The sequence below is a fragment of the Macaca fascicularis genome, chromosome 1 (assembly GCF_037993035.2).
Source record: "Macaca fascicularis isolate 582-1 chromosome 1, T2T-MFA8v1.1".
NCBI classification, from domain to species: Eukaryota; Metazoa; Chordata; class Mammalia; order Primates; family Cercopithecidae; genus Macaca; species Macaca fascicularis.
Window position 1 is genome coordinate 65,916,364 of NC_088375.1, and position 21,817 is coordinate 65,938,180.

At 47.1% G+C, this 21,817-nt stretch overlaps 1 protein-coding gene across 1 annotated transcript in view; it reads right to left on the minus strand.

Moving 5' to 3' along the window:
• Positions 1-21,817, minus strand: part of PLXNA2 (plexin A2) — a 222,069-nt gene that overhangs the window by 79,898 nt on the left and 120,354 nt on the right. The window contains exon 5 of the mRNA XM_005540704.5: positions 1,416-1,516. Coding sequence (XP_005540761.3) covers positions 1,416-1,516 — 101 coding nt within the window. The remainder of the gene's footprint in view (positions 1-1,415; positions 1,517-21,817) is intronic.

A 21,817-nucleotide genomic window follows, 5' to 3' on the forward strand; every position in this document is an offset into this window, starting at 1 on the left:
ATTTTGGTGTGTTCGACATGGGAGAAGTGCCACAGGCACTGAAGCTGGGAGGACAGAGTGGGGGAGGCATGGGGAGTAGGAGGTACCACCAGACATGACCACTGCAGAGCTAGAGGGCAGGCCGCCCAGGGCCCTTCGCACAGAGCTGGCAGAAGGCTGTCAGGTTCTTTGGAGAAAGAAATTCTTTCGAGGAAAGACCCTGCCTGCTGGTTGGTGGGTCAGCCTCACTGCAGGGAACCAAAATTTACCTGCTTTTGCCATTCCTGGGGCACAACATGAGCATCTACCACTTGTCCGACCTAAATGGAGGCACACCATCCAGGTCTGCTAAGAGCATTTCTGCAAAACTTTGTGAGGAATCTCTTACCTCCTAATCCCAAGCAGGGAACCCAGTATTCATGGGCTCAAATCCAGTCCAGATTTTGCATCTGTGAGGCGCCAGCCTCCCTCCCTCCCTCCAGAGCCCTCCCAACACCTGCTGCAGAGGCTGGAAGCCAAGAGCTATTGTGCAGGACCCTGAACTCTGGCCCTCTGCCTCCGCCTCCACCCCAAACCCAGCTCATTTCATGGAGATGCTTTGCTGGCTGGCACAGAGCCCTGGAGTTTCCAACTCCATTGGGCAACAGAATTCCTAGCCAGCTCCTGTCTTTCGGGGTTTTCACCCTTTCTCTTCCCCTGGGGCTCTTCAAATTAGAAAGTTTAAGTGTGATTTAGCATTTATATTCAGTTCGTATTCAATGGCAGATGATGAAGCCAGTTGAAGTGAGATGCAAACTTCTTGGAATCATGAAATAATGAGGCCAGAAGGGTCCTCCCAAGGGTACAGGGTCCATGATAATTATTCTGATTTGTGTAGCCTCTTCTGGGCTTCCTTATTACCAAAGCATTTATTACTTCATTTAGTCTTCACAATTCACCTGTGAAACAGGCATTTTTCCTAAACAGCAATGGAGAAACAGAGGCCTGGAGTTGTCAGAGGACCCATCCAGGGTCACACAGCAGCTAGCTGGAGTCTAAGCTTCCCAATGCCAGTGCATCACCATCTGCACACTCTTGGCACAGAGGGGCACCTATTTCAGGCTACACTGTGGAGGTTTTGGGGAAACCTAAAGACTACAGTTTCCCTTGTGAGTTCTTTCAAAGACACAAGGATATAAGCAGCTCGCTTCGGAGCAGCTGAAGGGCTGAATTTGGAAGTAAAATGAAAGAAGAGAGGCAAAGGCTCTGCACTTAGAAAGAAGGCCCACCCGTGGCCTCTTTGCCTCTTCCCATTCTCAACACTGAAGCCACGATTAGAATCACTGCTCTGAAGAGGACAATTCCTCTCTCTGCAAAATGCTGTCATTATCCCATCATTCCAGGAAAGCCCAGGTCTTCTGCATGCCAAACCCTTTTCCAGGATACCCCAAACTTACATGTTGTGCAGGGCACACCAGCCACAGTGAGGGTCCCCAGAGCTCAGGCACTCCCCACAAGTTGTATACTGCTCACATGACTCCACGGGGACCCTGGTGACCTGGCAGAGAGAGGAAAGAGGGCACGGTGAGGTTAGGCTGTGACGACTAGCAGGTGTGTGTCACAGAGTCCTGCGTCTATTCACACTTGCACTGTCAACTCCCCTAAAGAGGTAACACTGGGCAGCAGGCCATGGCCTCAATGTCCCCAATCTCTTTACCTGCATAAGGCAGGTGGTCTAAGCTGAAAGTATCTCTGAGTTGCAGGCCTAAGACTTCTTGTCTTCGCTAGAGGTAGCAGCAAAGGCTCCATCTATTTCTGCCTGCCACTAGCATCCTCCCGAGAGCTGGGCAAGCCAGCAGCAAGTACTCAAAATGGTTAACTCTGTTGAAAGGCTATTGAGTGGCACAAACTCATCTCTGAAGAGCTTTCAGCTGGGCTTGGGCTGAGACATCCTGCCTACACAGAAAACATTCAAAAAGGGAAAGGAGAAACTTTTCCCATCAAATAATATTCATAGTATGGCACAGACTCTTTACAGCCAACCAAATATACCACCTGGATCCAATTATCCCATTCTCTGATGTCTGCATTCAGTTTCTCTAGTAAATCTCCTATCCTTTGAAAAGTCTGGCTAAATGGGAACATCCACAGAAAAGAGCTGCCTGATTCTGTCTTGCCTGGAAAGTGGGAATTTGCAGATCAAGATCCTACCCCCGCAGAGAGTACAGCCCGTGTACACTCCTCCTGGTCTTCTGCTGGGGCCCTGCAGGGACTTGAGCTGGGCCTGTCTGGATATTACTCACCCCCACCTGCACAGCAGGGGTGACAAGAAAGACCAGGCAAGGGGGGTCAGAGGACTGAAGTGCTCCAGTTGATACGTCCTAGGTATCTGTTGCTGGCTGGGGCAGGAGGCTGCTGGGCTGCAAAAGCATTTGCTGGGCTGGGAATGGGTTCTTATTTGTTAGGGCATAGAGGTCCCCCACCTACCAGATGTGTAAAAAGTAAAAACATAACCTGTGGTCCAGCAGCACAGTGTTCTGCCTCTGGCAGGGAGACAAAGGATATGATGGAGACAACTTCACGCCATCCTCCTGAGAGGTTCAGGACGGATCCTAACACTATTCACTCAGCAAATGTTTATCAGATGTCAACGCTGTGGAGCTCTGGTGCTAAGCAATAGGGAAACGATAGCGAACAGCACACAGATTCTGCCCTCCCAGAACCCTACAGTCCAGTGGGAGTTGTTAATTACAAACCAAGACTTGCTCTACATTGTGCTGAGTTTTTGTTGTGTGGGATTGCTGTGAGTGCTGAAGGTTTGGGGAACTTAGAGAAGAGGTGACCAGTGGGGTAGGGGTGCCTTGAAGGGTAAGGGTGGGGGGGTCAGATGCAGAGACCTGGAAAGACATGCCAAGCTGAAGGATTGTGATGAGCAAAAGCAATCACGGACAAGTTCAGTATAAACTTAAGTGTAGGATGTAGAGTGGGTGGGAGGGGAGAGAGATGAGCCTGCCTTTCTTCTCTTGGGTGTCCCCACCCATCCTTCCTACATCATCACGCTTAACATTCCATACTACGAGGCTTTTCTGTAAGTCAGTGACATGATCAGCTTTAAACATCTCTAACCTCCCTTTAATAATAAAAACATGAAATGCAGGGAGATGAGTATAAAATCTTGCACTTCAGCTTTAAAAAAACCTGGTACTCTAAGTGTAAGATGGAGGATAGCTGATTTGAAATAGTTCAAGTGTAATAGACCTGAGGGTTTGAGTTGACTCAAAGTCAACTCAACTATCTGATATGACCTGACAGGGTGATGTGATAATGAAAGAAGCTAATTTGACCATGGGCTGCATAAATACACACACAGCATCAGGGTCGAGAGAAGCCACCCCACACTGGGGAGTTCGGAGTTCAGGTCTCCACAATCTGCCCTAGGAGGGGCTCAACCAGAGATCCTTCCCTGAGGGTGACCAGGATGGGGTGGGACAGAGAAGTGGTGTCTGAGGTAGAGCAGATGAACCTGGGATGTTTATTTAGTCCATTGAAGAGTCTCAAGGTAGTCATGTAGGCTGTTTTCCAGTGTTCGAAGGGAAGCAGTATGGCTGCAGTAGGACTCATGGATGAAAAGCTCAGAAAAGCTCAACATCATGCAACCGCCTGGCTTTCCAAAGGAACGCCTGTCACAGGGATGCATAAGCAGTCAACATGACATTCATCCCAAAGGCTGGAAGAAAGGATTTCTGCCCTCAGAGGAAGGCTACATTAGTCCCTGCGAATTCTGACATTCCAGCTTTCTATTTCCCACAGTTTCCCTAACTCCTCCTTGAGACTGTTGATGATTTTTGTCCTGTACAATCTTACAGTTAAAAGATAACATGCAGCTACCACCACCACCAATTGATTTCACACCGCCTTAAAGAACAACCCTTGAACCCTGCCTCATGGCCCACAATGCCTACAAGAAACACCTTTCAGACAGGTATCTGCAGGAGACCTTCTAATGTGCCTCTCCTGAGCCTGGTGACTATCAGCCCTCTGGGATATCAGAGACCCAGGGTGCCTGGGAGGCTTCCGCTGGCCCCCTCCAAACCACTCTCTGAGGCCTGAGAGAGGCGGTCCAGTGCCTAGCGTCCTTTTCTTGAGTTTTGGGCTCCTTGTGAGTGATGTCTGCATCTGGCTGCAAATTAAAACAACTGTCTGCATTGCATTCGGCCCGTCTGTCAAAACACAGCCCAGCCCTCAGCAGCTGGGAAAAGGGGCCCTGAATGGGAGCAGTGTCTCTAGCAACAAAGCCCACTTTCACGCCAAGTGCCACGGAGATAGTGAAACTCTGTTCTTCTCCAAACATGAAACCAATAGCACAACTATTTTTCCTGTTTCCTGGGCCCTCCTGGTGATTTTTTTTTTTTTTTTTTTAATGCACTGAGTTGAAGAGCAAAGTGAAACAGGAAACTTAGTTGGCGGGGGTGGGGGGTTGGTCTAAAACTTGAATTACTCTCTCCTCTAAGATGTAATAGCCACACACAAACCAGAGGAAAGAAATGTCACAGTGACCGGGAGGAGACCTTCAAAGTCAGATGTTCCCAGGAGCCTTCTCTGTCTCTTATATTCATGTGCTTCTATATTCATTTGTCAGCCAATATTCATTGATCATGTCCTCTATCCAGGCCAGTGCTAGGCACTTCAGAATAAAAACAACAACAGCATTAAAACGCAACTAGCACCTTCAAGTTGCAAACAGGCAAGCAATAAAAAGAAGAAAGCGATACATGTTCTAAGAGAAGTATTCAAAGAGGGCTGAGGGAATTCAGAGCAAGGAGAAAACACTGCCGGCATCTGTGCTGCCCAATACAATAGCCACTAGCTTCATGTGGCTATTGAGCTTGAAATGTAGCTAGGACAAATTAAGATGTGCTGTAAGTCTACAATACACACTGGATTTGGAAGATTTACTGAGGAAAAGAAAGAAGGGAAAAAATTACATCAATAATTTTTTATTGACGTGTTAGATATTTTGCCTATCTTGAGTTAAATGTCTTAATAATTTCACCTGTTCGTCTTCCTTTTTGAAATGTGGCTGCTAGAAAAGTTAACATTACACATGTAGTTCATGCCTGTGGTTAGAACTTTATTTCTATCTGACAGTGCTGCCCTAAATGGAGTATACACAGTTTGTGTCTGGGCCTTAAAAAGTGAAGAATATTTAGTCAGATGAAGAGCATTCCAGGTGGAAAGAACCAAATAAGCAGACATTGGAAAGCACCTTCAGACACCTTTGGTGAGGGCAAGGGAGGGATGGTTCAGGTCTGGATATGTGGGTCTGGGTGACCATGGGAAGAACTGCAAAGAACACAGAGCTGGAATATGTAATGCCTCCGAGCCTTCTAGCCTTGGCCAAAACAATGTCCTCCATGAGGCAGGCCTGGGGCTCTCAAGGAGCAATGGCCCTTAGTGTATGGTTCTCAAACCAGCACCATTGGTGTCACCTATGACATTACTGAACATGAAAATCCAGAGTCCACTAAATCAGAAACACTGGGGAAGGGGCCCAGGAAATGGGTCTTAACAACTCTCCAGCCAATTCTTACGCAGGTCAACCACTGATATACATGACTCCAGCTCCCCGAGTGGGTCTTTTTACATGTTAGGTCCTAGGGCCAGGAAGAAACAGAATATCACTCTTCCTTGGGGCTATGGGAGGAATTAGAGGGATTTTAGGGGTGTAGGGGAAGGCAACAGTACTCTGGGGACTACTTTATGCCCAGTGAGAAACTGGTTCTAATCATTCTGCGACTATGAAGTCCATAAAGGACCAAGTTCAAACCTCTGCAGTCAGGAGCCACTTCACTGTGCACCCCAATGGCGTCCGGCACTTGCTCTAGGGCTGGGTGGGGTGGGGAGGGAGATGTCTTCAGAAGCTCAAGAAAGAAAGGGAGCTTTCTCCTGGAGAGTGTCCACCATGTCGAGCGTCCTCTGTCGGGGCTGACTCAAGAGTTTAATGGGACACTCTATGACACTTTAATTAGCATTTGTTTATTATTATTGCATTTTAATTATGCCTGAGGCTCCCTGACCCCCTCCACTCTGAGTGCTGGGATCTGGGGGTGGCTGGGCTGGTGGATGAGTGTGACGATATAATTATACAATGGGAGGGTGCCCTTCTCCTGTCCCGCTGTGGCCTTCTCCCTGGGACCCGTTGTACTGCTTCAAACCGGATTCCACCCTCATGCTGGACATTCTTTTCTGCCTGATCTTATGGCTTGTAATTACGCCTTTGATGAATATAACTGTTCTATTAAGTCATTTACTTAAGAAATACTCTTAATTAAAGGTGACTCACACTGTGTTCTTGGCTCTCCTGGTCCCGGGGCCCCGCGTCTCTGGTGCCTGCCTTGGCCTTATTCAGCGGGGCTGAAGACACATGTGGGAAGGACTTGGCAGGGGGTGCAGAGTGTGGGGCAGTTTTCTTTCCCCGACCAACTTTCTTAATTCAGCACACGAGTAGCCCACAGAGTGTCAGGCCTAGTACAGCCAGACACATTATCAGATAATTAGAGGCAGTGGGGACAAGACACTGAGAGAAGCCGCTGGACCCAGGCTTTTTCCTGAAGGCCTCGAAAAGCATGGCAGACGTGTAGTGTTTGGACCATCCAAGGTAAGGCCAGGAAGGCCTCAGAGGCCCTGAGAGTGAGTCATCCTGGACAGAGCCCCTGGGCAGTTACTCCCATCAGGAGCAAGACGACACATCACCCTTTCCACAGAGGAGTTTCCCAATGGTAGGCATAAGAACAAGCGCCCTTTGCCAAGTGAGCTCGGGAACAGAGAATCAACACTGCACCTCTGCCACCCTCTATGGACACGTGGAAGGACCCACACAGTTCTGAGCACTTACATGGCTCTTATGGAGAAACACCTGAGGTGAAAGCAAAAAACCTCATATGATTCTGACAGTGGATCATGCCAGAGGCCCATTTAGTCCTTAAACATCTACTGAGCACTTACATTGTGCTCAACCCTCTGTTAGGCATCAGGGCTACATTCTCTCCCCTCTTGGAGACCATGGTTCAGTTGAGAACAAAACCAAGGAAACAGATAATCTCAATATGGTGGGACAGATGCCACAATAGAAGTAGAACCAGGACCGTCATGGCTCAGAGGACAGAGAGTGGCAGCTCGCCTCAGGGGGCTCGGCAAGAGCACTCAGTGTTCAAGCGACCTGCAGGATTCCTTTGCAATCATGCAAGAGAGACACAGAGGGATGAAAGGAACAAGGGAAAATTGTTCCCCAGGCTGGTGGGCCCCTCCGAGATTGAGAATTTAATCCCCTTCTTCCCTGGAATCTGCTTTCGCCCCTGCCAGATGGTACACCTGTCCTCACACGTGTCCCCTGCTCCTGACACAAGGGAAGAAACAGAGGCCTTCTCAGTGGCTGGGAGCCAGGTGGCAGGGGTGGGAGGTGGCACAGATGCCCAAATGGAGCACCAGTTGGTCTCATCAACAGCCTCCTGGTCCCCAGGGCTCAGGGCAGAGCACACAGCAGCTGAAGCTGATGGAGCTGGCTCCCTGGGCCTCTCTCCTTTCCTTTGTACCTCCTCTTGGTGGTCCCTCCCTGCAGGCCCACCCCTTCACCCCTTCAGGTTTGTAGGGTCTCAGAGCCACTTTCGTCTCTTTTCCCCAATCCAAACCTGTTTTCAAGAAAAGATCTGACACTTATTTACACACATAGCTGATGGTGGATTGAAGAGAGACCCTCGCTGGGGCTGCTGTATGGGCAGAGGTCAATAACGCAGTCGCAGCAATCCTGGCAGAGGGTTTTGGCATTTTTGAAATGCTTTCACACACATTATCTCATTTGCTCTGCGCAACTCCCCAGAGAGGAAGAGAGGACAGGTATTTTTATGTGTTATGATTTCCACTGGATCCACCGGGTAATTAAGGCCCCCGAAGGGCACTTAAGTCCTCACTTGCAGTGAGTGCCAAAGTGGCCAAGTGGAGGAGAACCCTCCACGGCCCACGATGGGACCAACCGTTTGCTCTTCTCAGATATACTGCAAGGGCTCTTTCTGAGGGATGAGGAGGGAGAAGGTGGCCCAGGAGTCCACTGTGAGATCCGAGGCAAGAGCAGAGCGGGGATCAGGAGGCTTGAAGGAACCTGAGGGCAGGTGAGGCTTCTGCTTCTCTTCACCGCACAGCTCCTAGTACCCAGTAGCTGTTAACTGATGGAATAAATGGGTGGGTGGAGTTTTTCTTCTTCACAGGCTTGCACCAAATCTTGTAAGCCCTTCTGTAAATGGGTGCAATTAACATGGAGATGTTGATTTTCTGTGGGTTTTCTGCCTGGCAGCCTAGCGTGCTATTCTTCCCTTGACACTCATTCAGAGTCCTCACAGGGAGAGAAATGTGGGCCAATGTTTGGGGAGGTCTAACCCTGCCCCTGACCCTGACCTGATTCTCTCAGGCATAGAGGCCAAGGTAGACCCTCTGGGGAAAATCCAGGCCCCCTCCCTCCTGACATGCCTCTTCCTCCATCCCCTTTGGCTCAGCAAGTCTCCAGTGAAAAATTCCCACACCTCTTTCTATCCTTCAGCAGGAAACAGCTGATGTCTACTGGATGCCTGAAGCAACACCTTAATCTCAATCTCCCCTGCTAGAAGCAGGTGAGCGGGGCAGCAAGGAAATCATGTCCTTTTGGATCTGCTGCCTAAGGTTCTGGGGGAAGTGATGGGCACTGAGGTCTCCTGACAGCTGGCAGGCTCCTGGCTGGCCCCACCTTGCCCTGAGCTGGGCAGTGGACCGAGCTTGTTGAATGGATTGAAGCAGCAGGAACAATAATAACAACAGCTGCATGTATCCAGTATTTACTGCATGCCAGGCATGTCACACAGATTACCTCATTTAATCCTTACACCAACCTTTCCAGGGAGGTATTCTTAGTCCCATTTTACCTATCAGAAAACTGAGTCTCAAGTAACGCACGTAAGGTCATATACTTTGTAGGGTAACATAAACAAAATTGGAGTCTAAACTTGTCTAATTCCCACACCGATGCAGCGGGGTCCAGACAGACAGAGGCAAAGACTATAGAGGGAAGGCCCATTCTCCTGGAGCTGCCCCGAAAGCAGCCACTGGGGCCATCCTTCTTCCTAGAAAGAACATCTTTCTGCTTCCTAGGCAAGCTGCTGGACGCTGCAATTATGTTCACCCGCCTGACCGCTGCAAGTCTCTTAGCTCATTTTACTCCCCTCTGTTTTCTAACAATGATTCAGCTGGGTGAATCAGGAGCCAGACAGCAAGAGAGGTGACACCAGAAGGCGAAGAGGGACATAGATCGGGGAGGGTGAAAGATTCCCTACTGGATTTTTTTTTAAGTGAAAAAGTCTTGTTCTGTCACCCAGGCGGGAGTACAGTGGTGCAATCACAGTTCACTGCAGTTTCTACCTCCCCGGCTCAACGGATTCTCTTGCCTCAGCCCTCCTGAGTAGCTGGGACTACAGGTGTGTGCCACCATATGTGGCTAATTAATTTTTTTTTTTTTTTGGAGAGACAGAGTCTCCCTGTGTTTCCCAGGCTAATCACAAACTCCTGGGGTCAAGGGCTCTCTGCCTCTTCCTCTTAAAATGTTGGAATTACAGGCGTGAGTCATTACACCCGGCTGGACTTCTTTTTTTAAGCCTACTAGGACCAGAACAATAAGGGAAGAGGCTGTGAGCAGGCTCCACATTTTCCATCTGAGGCTCCTACAGAATGTCACCGAGCCCTCTGTTAGCACAGCTTGGGTAGTGGCCACAGGAGAGTTTTCTGTCCCGGTCTTGCCAGTGATCAGCTGTGTGGCCATGAGCACTCCGGTTATGCTTCAAGCCCTCATTTCCTTATTTTGAAATAAAGACAATACCTGTCCCACCATTCTCTGGGGCTCATCAGGAAGCAGAACACCTCCGAGCCCACACTTTCAGTTCGGTTTTTCCTATGAATCAGCTTCACAGTAATTAATGTGAAGAACTCATTATTGTTTGTTCTCAGTGTTAGATCCATTTCTTTAAAAATCAATAGTCATGCATCCAGATCCCCTTAAATTCTTATAAAGTAAATACCAACCTTGCCTCCTGCCTGTCCTCTGGGCTGTGAAAGTCACATGATCAACATCATTAAGAAAAATGAGGCACAAGAACCCCAGAAAATCAGCTGGAGTTTCCGGAGACTGTGATTGCAACTAAAGCAACACACAACCTTCTGACCAGAAGCTGACCCCGGGGCTGTCTCCTAAGAACTCCTGACTATCTGGAGACCTGAGGGCGGAGTGCAGTTCAAAGAGAAAATCTATTTTTAATGACTTGGGGGAGAAGAGTAGAGTGGTTGAGTAATTCGGAGTAATTAAACCTATCTATCACTCAGAGAGAGGAGTCCAAAGTTGGTTGAACTTTTCAATGACATTTTTTTTTTTCTCCTCATTCATAAAAACTCAGTAGAGGTCCTGCAGGAGTCAAAGGGGAGAGAACAATATGAAAAGAAACTTCTGGCCCCATACAGTGGAATTAAACCCTTGGATGAGTGCTGGGGCAGTGACTGTTCCTGAAACCTGTTTTCAGGTAGAGGCCATGTTTTGTACTGGTTTTGCACTTTGAAAGGGACAGCCCTCAGTTTCAAATCCAGCTTCTATGCTTATCAGCCGCATGACACTAAGTAAGATGTTGGACTTCCTTGAGCTTTAGTTTCCTTCTCTGTAAAATGGTGACAACATTGATATCAATTTCACAAGGTTGTTCTGAGGCTTACATGATGTCTGTACATACAGACTTGCACACAGCTGGTGCTCAATGGTGGTAGTTACCATGCTTAGTCTCTAGATGCAGACCCCACTGAAGGTGGCAGTGTTTGCATGGAAAAGCTGCAGAGGGCCCTGGCTTTGTGCTTCTATGATGGGTGACCTTACACAAGCCACCAAGCCTCTTTGAGCTGAGACTGCTTATCTATGACATGGGGAGAATTATGTCTGCCCTTTGCATGAAGAGCCATCCAGCCCCTGGAACTGCTGTCTTTATTAAATAATCTCAATGTTGGAAGTGTGCTGAAACTCAGGATCCTTGGCTGAAAGAAGTCAAATTAAGCTTAGCTTGCTAAGGATAAAGGTAAAACTTGGGCAAGGTAAAACTATAAAGAAGGTAGAAAATCTTATCGACAAGGCAGATATTCTAAACACCACACCATATTTTATCAGAGAAGACTCCGTGCCAGAAATACTAGGGAGGTAGAAGTAGAACACTTTCTAGGAAGTTCTGGCTTTTGGAAAGACCTACAAAAAAACAGAGATGCTGATACTATGTTGTCTCCATGACAACAGTGGACTTATTCAGTTAGAAAAAGCAGCTGGGATAGGAAATGGGGGATGAGGAGGATTTGGGAACTGGGGCCTAAGAAATAACTAAAACAGACCTCTCATCTGGGGACCAGATGCCCGGGATTAGCCAGGTCCTACAAAGCTCCTTATAGGGCCCACATTGACTGCCCTACCCCAGGAGGGGGAAAGGTGATGATGGCATGGGGTGGGGTGACAAGGCAGGGATGCCCCTTACCCATTCATTCCTACTCATTCATTCCACAATGGTTGTTTGCCCAGACATTGTTCCAGTGAGGCCCCTGGACACACAGAGCCCAAGTCTAGCCTTACCACAGAGCTTGACTTCATCCAAGAACCGGGCATCTGCCTAACAGGCCCCCACCTCAGGGCTTTGCCCATTTGATTTCTACTTCCCCTGCCTTCCAGTCTCTAAGAGAGCATGAAAGAAGGGGTTTGGAACTCCAGTTAATCCCAAATGCTCTCTCTCTCTCTTTTTTTTTTTTTTTTTTTTTTTTTTTTGAGACGCGGTTTTGCTCTTTTGCCCAGTCTGGAGTGCAGTGGTATGATCTTGGCTCACTGCAGCCTCAGGCTCCCAGGTTCATGCAGTCCTCCCACCTCAGCCTCCTGAGTAGCTGAGACTACAGGCATGTCATGTGCCACCACGCCTGGCTAATTGTTTAAATTTTTCATAGAGATGGGGTCTTGCCATGTGGCTCAGGCTGGTCTTGAACCCCTGGGCTCAAGCGATCTGCTCGCCAGAGCCTCTCAAAGTGTTGGAATTACAGGTGTGAGCCACTGTGCCCAGCCCCAAATGCATTTTAAAATCTAAAGTACCTATGGCCTTTTTAAGCATAGAAGGTGAGGTTTGGAGTGGAAATCATCAGGGGAAGGAGCCCAAGAAGCTGGTCAGACAGCTGGGGTAAGAGCATCTTTGCTGTTGTTGAATAGAAGGTCGAAGCCACCTTTAGAGTTGTCTGAGATGAGGATTCAGAATTTATGTTTGGGAGAATCCTTTTATAATAGGGAAAGTGGGGCCTTTAGGACATCACTGCTCCTGAAAGAGACCATAAAAATTAGCTCCCTTTGGCAAAGTCCCTGGCACTGCCTCCCAACAGAGCTCCAGTTTTTGCCTCTTGGTCCCCAGCAACACTTCCTGCTCCGCTGTTGGCATTTGTGGTTATTGATAATACATGTGGGTTCTTAGGGACTCCTTATTTTCTAATCTTCCATCCTTGACACTTCCCTTAGAATCTGTTTCCCCAGTTATGAAGGAACCCCACGTTGATGTTCCCAGGTCATCTTTACATAGGGAGGACAGTGTCATCAAATGGTATGACATAGAACCAGATTTGGCGAAGCCTGACTGCTCAAGGCCTTCTTCACTGCACCAGGTCAACAGCTGTGTACACAAGGAAGCAGGGAGCTAGCTCAGCATTATCCATAGGCGCTGGAACTGAGACCAGCCTCTACCTCTCTGCCTGAACTGTTGTATGACTCTGAGTAGGTAAGAAGCCACTGGAACCTCATGCTGTAAAACAGAATTTTGGTTTTCAGCAAACCTCATTCATGGAATGAGAATGAGAATGAGAAGACCATGGAATGCATCTTCTCCACTGTCTCTCAGCTTTCCTTTCTAACCATCCGAAACTTGGGCATCTTGTCCTCCCTGACACATCAGACCCCGTAATAGTATTCTCTCTGACTTTTCTTGGTATGCTGAGTGACTGGTTCCCTTGGGTAGAACTATAGAGAATTGTCTTGTCCATCACAGCTTCCTAGGATGCAGTGAGTGAGTAGATGAGTGTGTGTGTATGTGTGTGAAAGAGAGAGAGAGTGAGAGAGGGAAGGAGGGATAGAGGGACGGGGAGGGAGATGGAGGATAAGAATATGTGTTAAATCTCTGCCTAAGTCTCCTATACTTACATTGGAACATTTTAATTTCCGTTCTGTATAGAGCTCATTTATTCTTTCCTGCCATTCACGCATTCAACCCTGGCAAGGTGGTGATATGAGAGGCAGGAAAGCTCCTAGGCTTTGCTGGATTCCATGCCTCTGTGTCGCTCTGGGAAGCTTTATAGCCTGGTCAATTGGACCAAGACCATTCCATGGAGGCAGCAATGGCCACATGGCCTCAGTGCTTTGTACCCAGGGGTTAGTCAGTGTGGGTTGATTGGCATGGTCTTGTGAATTTGCATTCTGGTATATTTGATTTATCACCAAGTAGACCTGAATGTGGTTGAAATACATCTGGCACATATACTTTGTGCATTTGCTTGTTTATTCATTCATTTACTCAATCATTAGTCTATCCACTATGAGTTCATCCATCCATCCATCCATCCATCCACCGGACTAGCTATATATATAAGTTATATAAAACTTGTCTGCAGCTAAAGAAGAAACTGAGGCACAGATAGTCTCAGTGAAGTTGTTTAAAGTCATGTGTTCAGTAAGTTGTACAGCTGGGACTCACACTCAGGCAGGCTGGCTACAGAGCCCATGTTCTCTACTTTGACACTATACTGCCTCCGAGACATGAAGGATGGCATGGGTTAGAAAATGCTGAGTCCTGTGCCTTGCTGATAGCTGATACTTATTATTAATAAATATGTATTAAACACCTAAAATATAGTCTGTGTAGACATTAAGTTCACAGAATGAACAGATATGACCTTGATCCCAAAGTACTCATAGTGTTGTCAGGAAGACAGACAAACCTCCCAAACTATAATGAAATATTGGCAATATGATTGAGACATGGTAAAAGCTATTGGAGCAAAAGGGAAGTACAAATCAGGGAAGGCTTTCAAGAGCAGTGTTTTGTACTGATAATTTCAGCTAAAGAAACACAACAATGAAAATAAAATCCAGAAACAACAAGAAAACTCTGCCTATCTCATGAAGTTTATAGCCCAAACACCTCAGTGTGACATTTCAGCCTTCTAAATTCTGCTCCTCACCCAGGCTGATGTTTCCACTCCCAACCCCTTTGGTCAATGTCAACTGCCAGCCTGGCCTTCCCTCATGCTTTGTGCAGTCCTGCCTCCATGCCTCTGCTCATACATTCCCACTAATCCAAATGTGCTCCCTTCTCCTGCTCATGTGCAAACCCCTGGGCCCTCCCTCCTCCCGGAAGCCTTCCTTGATCAACCTTTGTTACTTCTCTCTCTGAACTGAGAATCTGACTACCTGCCCAATTGGCATGACTCTAATGCACTTTTTATACTCTTCTTAGGTAGGTATCTTTTTAGATTACTTATAGGGCTCTGCTTTTTATTTCTTCTTATGAGATATCTCTGTATGCTTCCACTTCAGTTTCTTGTACAAAATAGGTCTATAAATACCTGCTGAGAAGCTAATTATACTTGCCCAATGATCCAGGTTTTATTTTAAGCTCCTTAATCAAATGCACTATGCTAAGGTTCTCTAGGTGTGGTTGAGGCCCCCTGGTATTCTGCGAGGATCCATTAGGTGACTTGAGGGCTTTTAAAATTTTTTAATAGTCAATGTTTATAACACAGCAGAGGCTTTTGGTGTCATGGAAAGGACATAGCTGTTAAGGTCAGAAGAACATGGCTCAGCCTCACCACATACTCAACTGTACCAGGCAAGTCCCTTAACCTCTCTGGGCCTCAGTTTTCACATTTGTTAAATATTACTGGATGTTAAAATTAAGGCATCCATGAAGACACCATGATATAATAATGCTGTGTTCTAAGGTAAAGTGGGAGACTGCCACACAATTTTTCAGAGTAGATTCTCAAGATCCAAGTTCATGATTCTTCCGCCTCTGACCCTGGGTCCCCGACCCAGATGAATGCAGCAAAATGGATGAACGGGGCCAGGTGCAGTGGCTCATGCCTGTAATCTCAGAACTTTGGGAGGCTGAGCTGGGCAGGATCATTTGAGGTCAGGAGTTCGAGACCAGCCTGGCCAATATGGTGAAACCCTGTTTCTACAAAAATACAAAAATTAGCCAGGCATGGTGGTGTGCACCTGTGGTCTCAGCTACTCAGGAGGCTGAGGCAGGATAATAGCTTGAACCTGGGAGGTGGAGGTTGCAGTGAGCTGGGATCACACTACTGCACTCCAGCCTGGGTGACAGAGCAAGACTCTGTCTCAAATAAAAAAAGGTTGAAGGAATAAAAAAGAAGAGATTGTGTGAGTTTTTTGGAGGGAGCCCTTGGAAGGCTGAAACCTAACCACCCTTCAACAGGACCACCTGGAAGTGGATAGGAAGATGCAGGAGGAAACCCAGAAGGTAGGCTGGTGAGCCCGCAGGAGGCAGAGCGAAGCAGCAACTTGGGAGGTCACTGCTGCCACCCCACCCCCACATCGGTGGCAGGCTAAGGATGGGCAAGTACTTCCCTTGCAGCAGACGTGAACACCTTAGGAGGGAGGGCTGGCCTGAAGCATTTTACAATTCGTCCAAAAGACCCCCTGGAGGTGGTGCTGAGACCCCACTGTGAACATCTGCATGGCGAGAACTGGAAAATCAGAGCCGAGAGGACAGTGTCCGGTCAAGAGAAAGCACCACCCACTTGATGAGAGCCGCAGCCATGGAATGGTTCAGGAGGGGGTAGTTTTGAAGGCCCAGGAAGAACCCAGCCCTGTAAGAGTCAGAAATATCCACCAGGCCTGAGAACAGAGGCTATCTGCTGCCAGTTCCAGTTCATGTGAGAAAGAACCCCTCTGACCCCTCTCCTTTCTACAAAGTGGATCCACTTAAGGGAAAGCAAACGGGAAAGAGAGAGAGAGAAGTAACTGGAGACCGTGCAGCAGGCTTAGGCAAGGGGAGGAAAATAATCTGCACGTCAGTCCACAGTTTAAGTCTGGTCTGGAACTGGACATTATCATTCCGATTTGAGGCTGTGTTTGAGACTGGAGTGACAAAAGGGCTTTCATTATCTACAAGTATGCAGAGAAGCTATGCCACCTGCCTGAGATCCAGGCAAAACTTTACTCATGATAAACATCTTGAAGAGACAGTGGGAGACAGCAGAAAGCTGCCTTGTGATGGTATCTCCCAGCACGTGGGTTGGGCGCGATGATGTTAAGGACTACTGTTCCTCACTAGCATATTGTCATGAGGGTCACAAAAAGTGACAGTTTCAGCACCGCATTGTTCACTATCAGGGTTATTGGGTACAGATGGATAACTTACTGATAAAATTGTTTAAAAAAAGAAAAATTGCGGACACCACCCCTCAGATGGTTCAGCAGACCATTTTTCCTGAAATCCTGGTGTCCTTCCAGGGAGTGACTAGGTCAGGCAGTCTCTTTTGCAACGAAAGTGGCCAGAAGAATTTGAGAACAGCCACACAGGGAAGCCCCTTGACCCACTGGCCACCCTCTTCCAGGAGATGCAAGTGTGATGGTTAAATGTGACAGCTGAAGCTGGTCTGCTGAAGATAAGGCTGCAGTCAGGAACTGGCTCTGGGTTAGTAGCCCTCTCTGGGTGCTTCTGCCTCCCCCACCCCAGGGTCTTGTCCTGCCTGGGCAGTCAATGGGGATTAGCACTTTGCAGCCTCCCCTCACCTGGAGGTTAGTGTGGGGACTGTGCAAATCTACCTTCCTCACAGCTTTCTATTCCTGACCTCCCTATATGGCTGCCTCAAATGTAACCAATGTCATCGAGCTTCTGGGGGTCACAGGAGTGGGAGGAACTTGGGGGAGATAGAAGAGAGACAAAGATATATATATATATATATATATATATATATATATATATTTTAAACAGGTGCTTAGGAAATTAATTGGAGCAAATAATCACTGAGTTGTCTGAGTCTCTATTTTATTTGGTGCATGCCGGGTCTGGTGAAAAAAAGCGGAATTTTAAATAATTTTGGAGTTATAACTGATGTAATTAGGTGCTCAGTGAACACTTAGCATCGAGCTGTGCTTATTAAAATTACTGTTTTAATCAGAACATTGCCGGAGAATCATTAATAATACAATGGCTTGATTCCCTGGAACTCTAATTAGACCTGGACTTTTAACCACCTGAGCGTAATCTGGCTCCGTCTGGATACGCACCGCGGGTGATGCATTATCATTCCAGGGCATGTGGGGATGGGGCATCAATACTGCTATTTAGTGACTGCCTGAATGCTTTTTTTTTTAGAACAGGAGAGTGTGCTGAGGCGGCACAGGAGTATGAGGCTGAAAGGTGAAAGTGGAGGAGGTCAGCCAGGGGCTCAGGATTGGAGGTCTCCAGGAAGAAGTGGCAGGAGATACATTCCCTGATGCCACCGGCCAGGCATGCCATATACATTATTGTCTAGGAGAGCGACAAAGCCACTATATCACAGACCCAGCAAAAGGTCTCTGGATGCTCTGTCCGCAAACAGGCCTGTCCCTGATCCAAAGCAAACACACCTTCAGGGAGGGGTGAAGCTCTAGTCCCTCCAAAGCTCCTGAACACAAGAAATCGAATCAATCCTTCACTAAGTGATAAGGAAAGGTGAGTCTGGTGAAGGGCTAGGGCCACTTCTTCCTCTTGCTGTCCAGCACTTTATGTCACCACAGAAAGAGACCACGAGATTGGCTGAGTTTCTCCAGAACTTTCTGTTTTTCTTTCTTATTTTATTTTATTTTATTTTATTGAGACAGTGTCTTGCTCTGTCACCCAGGCTAGAGTGCAGTGACGCAGTCTCAGCTCACTGCGGCCTCCGCCTCCTGCGTTCAAGCAATTCTCTTGCCTCAGCCTCCCAAGCAGCTAGGAATACAAGCATGCACCACCATGCCCGGCTAATTTAATTTTTGTATTTTTAGTGGAGAAGAGGTTTCACCATGTTGGCCAGGCTGGTGTCGAACTCCTGATCTCAAGTGATCCACCTGCCTTGGCCTCCCAAAGTGCTGGGATTACAGGCATGAGCCACTGCATCTGGCCTCTGGAGCTTTCTAATCCTTAGGGACATTTCTTTGGGTAATGAGGTCCAGAATTGGAGGGAGGTGAGTGGATGGATTTGTGTCCCCTGAGATGACTGGCTGAGCTGGCTTTTGGGGACAGGGGTCACTGGCCCAGTTCCTAGCTCTAAGCATGGGGCTTTGGTGTCTCTGCACCTTTGGCTGGTGACTCAGTGTGTCAACAATACTGATTTAGCCCCAGCTGGGTGCAGAGTTTTCTGATGGATGTCACAAGGGTGGCCAAAAGCAAAGGAAATGAAAACATGCTCTCTGCCCTCCTAGAGCTTGCTAACTAGTTGGAAGGACATAACAAAGATGTGAAAAAAAGATTTAGGACTCTTAAAAGGCAGATACTGAGATGTGAAAATTAAGCTGGAGCCAGACAAGGGCATGTGGAGTTAAGTGGTGATTAGAGTGGGGTGGGATTCATCAGGGAGGGGGTGAAGCTTTCTGAAGACAGACTGGAGGCCAGACTTCATCTTTGACACACGGGGAGGGGCAGGCAGCACTCTTTGGGTTCTTCATTAAGCATTCCTCTGGCTGCTACTATAGGCCCTCAGACAAGAAAATTGAACTCTCTGAGACTCCCTTTCAGAACTACCACTTGCCAGTGCGGTACTTTGGTGTGATTTGAAAGAAGTGCCCCCTCTAGGTACATGGCTTGGTAAGATGAATGAGGACTTCGTTTCAGCCCCTACTTGCCCCTCAGCCAGGTGCCTTTATGTGGTGCATTTCCTGAGCCATCATTTCAGCCTTGATGCCCAAGTTCCTAGGGAAGTAGGGAGTTGAAATGTAGCTGGTGGGTCTCCTAGAGTTCTGGCCTGGCGGACCCAGAGCTAGAATATTTTTAAGTACTATATATTGTGGACCCTCTTATAATGTCTGTGAGGAGAGGTCAGAGGGTGCAGAGAGATGGGAATCACCTTTGGGTCTGAGAGTAGGCAAAGCTCCATGGAGGCAAGACTTGAAAAGGGGCAGGGTGAAAAGTGGCCTGGACATGAAAACGCCATAAGCCAAAGCAGAGAGAATGAGATTTGGGTGTGCTTTGGGGACAGTGAAGGACACAATATGGGATGTCACCCATGTAGATTTCCTTTGTTACTCATTCCTTAGGAGTAGACACTTGATAACTGAAAAAGTAAAACAAATCTAAGCCTCCCTCAAGGATGAAGAGCCCAATGGAAGAATTTCTCTGTAAACCAATGCTTCTAGGAAGGAGATTTCCATCCCCAGGGAAACCTAAGTAAGGTCCACCATGACTGAGAGCTGGACTGAAGAATCCTCTCCGGCTCCGAGAATGTCTTAGGGGAGGGGGCCTGGTCAATCTCTATCCCTTTCCAGATTCCCTAAAACCTTCTTACCCCAGGAGGATTTATACAACAGGGAAGGTCAGATGTGAGGCAAGAATGGTCTCTGTGTTTTAGGAACAGATGGTTAGGTTTCCATTCAAGAATTCTCATGCTTCTGAAAAAAGAATACTGATATGGTTTGGCTCTGTGTCCCCACCCATACCTCACCTTGAATTGTAATCAAGGGCAGGACCAGGTAGAGGTCATTGAATCATACGGGCAGTTTCCTTCATGCTGTTCTCATAATAATGAGTGGGTTCTCATGAGAACTCATGGTTTTATAAGCATCTGGCATTCCCCCTGCTGGCACTCATTCTCTCTCCTGCCGCCCCGTGAAGAGGTGCCTTCCACCATGATTGTAAGTTTCCTGAGGCCTCCCCAGTCATGCGGAACTGTGAGTCAATTAAACCTCCTTTCTTTATAAATTACCCAGTCTAGAGCATTTCTTTGTAGCAGCATGAGAACAGACTAATACAAATACCATGAATGGTAGGCCCCGACACACACACATATGTACTCCATTACTCCACAAACCCATACCCATACTCATATACACACATTCATGAACACAAACACACATCCATACCACACACTCACAGTGCACACTACCAATACAGTGACACCATGCACGAACTTCACACATGCTCACACCACAGCTCACATGGATACTCCACACACACATTCGTGTCTCACACAGTCATGGATAGGCAGGCCCACTACACTCATCTCCCCTCACACCCCCACCTGCACACAATTGTGAGAAGAAAAGAGCCATCAGGAGCTGTCTTCCTCTAGCTGGTAGTGAAAAAAGATTAGGGCTGCCCAAGATTAAACAGGAGAGTTAAAAATGACAAACAGACTTCTAAACAGGATTAGAGTCTTAATGAAAACCATAATGAATGGAAGAGCCATGCAGATATCACCCATAAACGGCCATAAATATCAGACCAACAGATGAGATCCTAGATACTGCAGTTTGGAACCCCATCAAATTACTTCTATTATAATTCATCAATAAATAACCAGTCCCAGCCTCATATTTAAGGTCCTTATCATGCTTTGGAGAATAGGCTCCAAGGCCAGATAGACCCTGGTTTGCATTCTGTTTTTGCCTCTAACTGGCTGGGTTTTCTTAGCCATGTTAGTCTATTTCTTCATCTTTATCCATAAAAACTTCTTCATCTATAAAATGTGGATGATTATCTCCCTCATAGGAATGTTGTGAAGATTAAATTAAGTCCTGGACAGCTATAATAATAATTTATAATAATATTAACACTTTATTATTATGATGATTGTTAAATTTCACTATCTCTTGTTCCCTCTTCCACGCCCCTTTCAGCTTCCTAGGCTTAAGGAAGTTTCCTAGGGTTAAGGAAAGCCCACGAGATGCACCCATTGGATGGTGAGATCAGTAGGAAAATAAGGGAAAAAGGAGAAGGGAGATAGAGGGAATAGGAAAGAGTAGGAGAACACAGCAGGGGGAAGAAAACAGGGAGAAGGGAAGAGGAACAGAGAATAAGGATGGCGAGCCCTCAGATGCACAGATTGACGTCATCCATGGTGCAGTGTCCACTTCCTCTTTGGGTGGTGGTTGGCAGGAGAAGGAGAGGTGCTGGAGTAGCCATAAAATTAGGACATGATCTTCCCAAGATTTTTAATATAAGAGCTTTAATGAGATAATTAACATACCATAAAATTCACCAACCTAGATTGCGCAATTCAATGGTGTTTTGAATATTCAGGAACTGTACAACCATTAGTGCAATCCATTTCAGAATACTTTCATCATCCCCCAGAAGAAACCCCATACCCATTAGTAGTCAGTCCCATTCCCTCCTGTCTGCTCCAGTCCCAGGCAACACCAATCGACTTTCTGTCTGTAAGGATTCGCCTATTCTGGGCATTTCACAGCGATGGAATCATACAACACGTGATCCTTTGTGACTAGCTTCTTGACTTGGCATAATGTTTTCAAGGTTCATCCATATTGTAGCCTATATTAGTAACTTCCTAAATTTCTTAATTCAGAGCAAGAAGGTGAAAGAGCTTAATATCCTCCCACATAAGCAAGTATCATGATGGAAACTGTCCAACTGTTCACCCCAAGAAATCCCACTGATCCAGTTTAGTCATTAATATACAGTCTTAAGAGATCAGGCAGCTGGATTCTTTCATTTTTACCATCGGGGAAACCGAAGCACAGTAAAATGATATTTTTGAGTGTGGGCCTTTTGCACCCTCCATACACCTCTCATGAAAA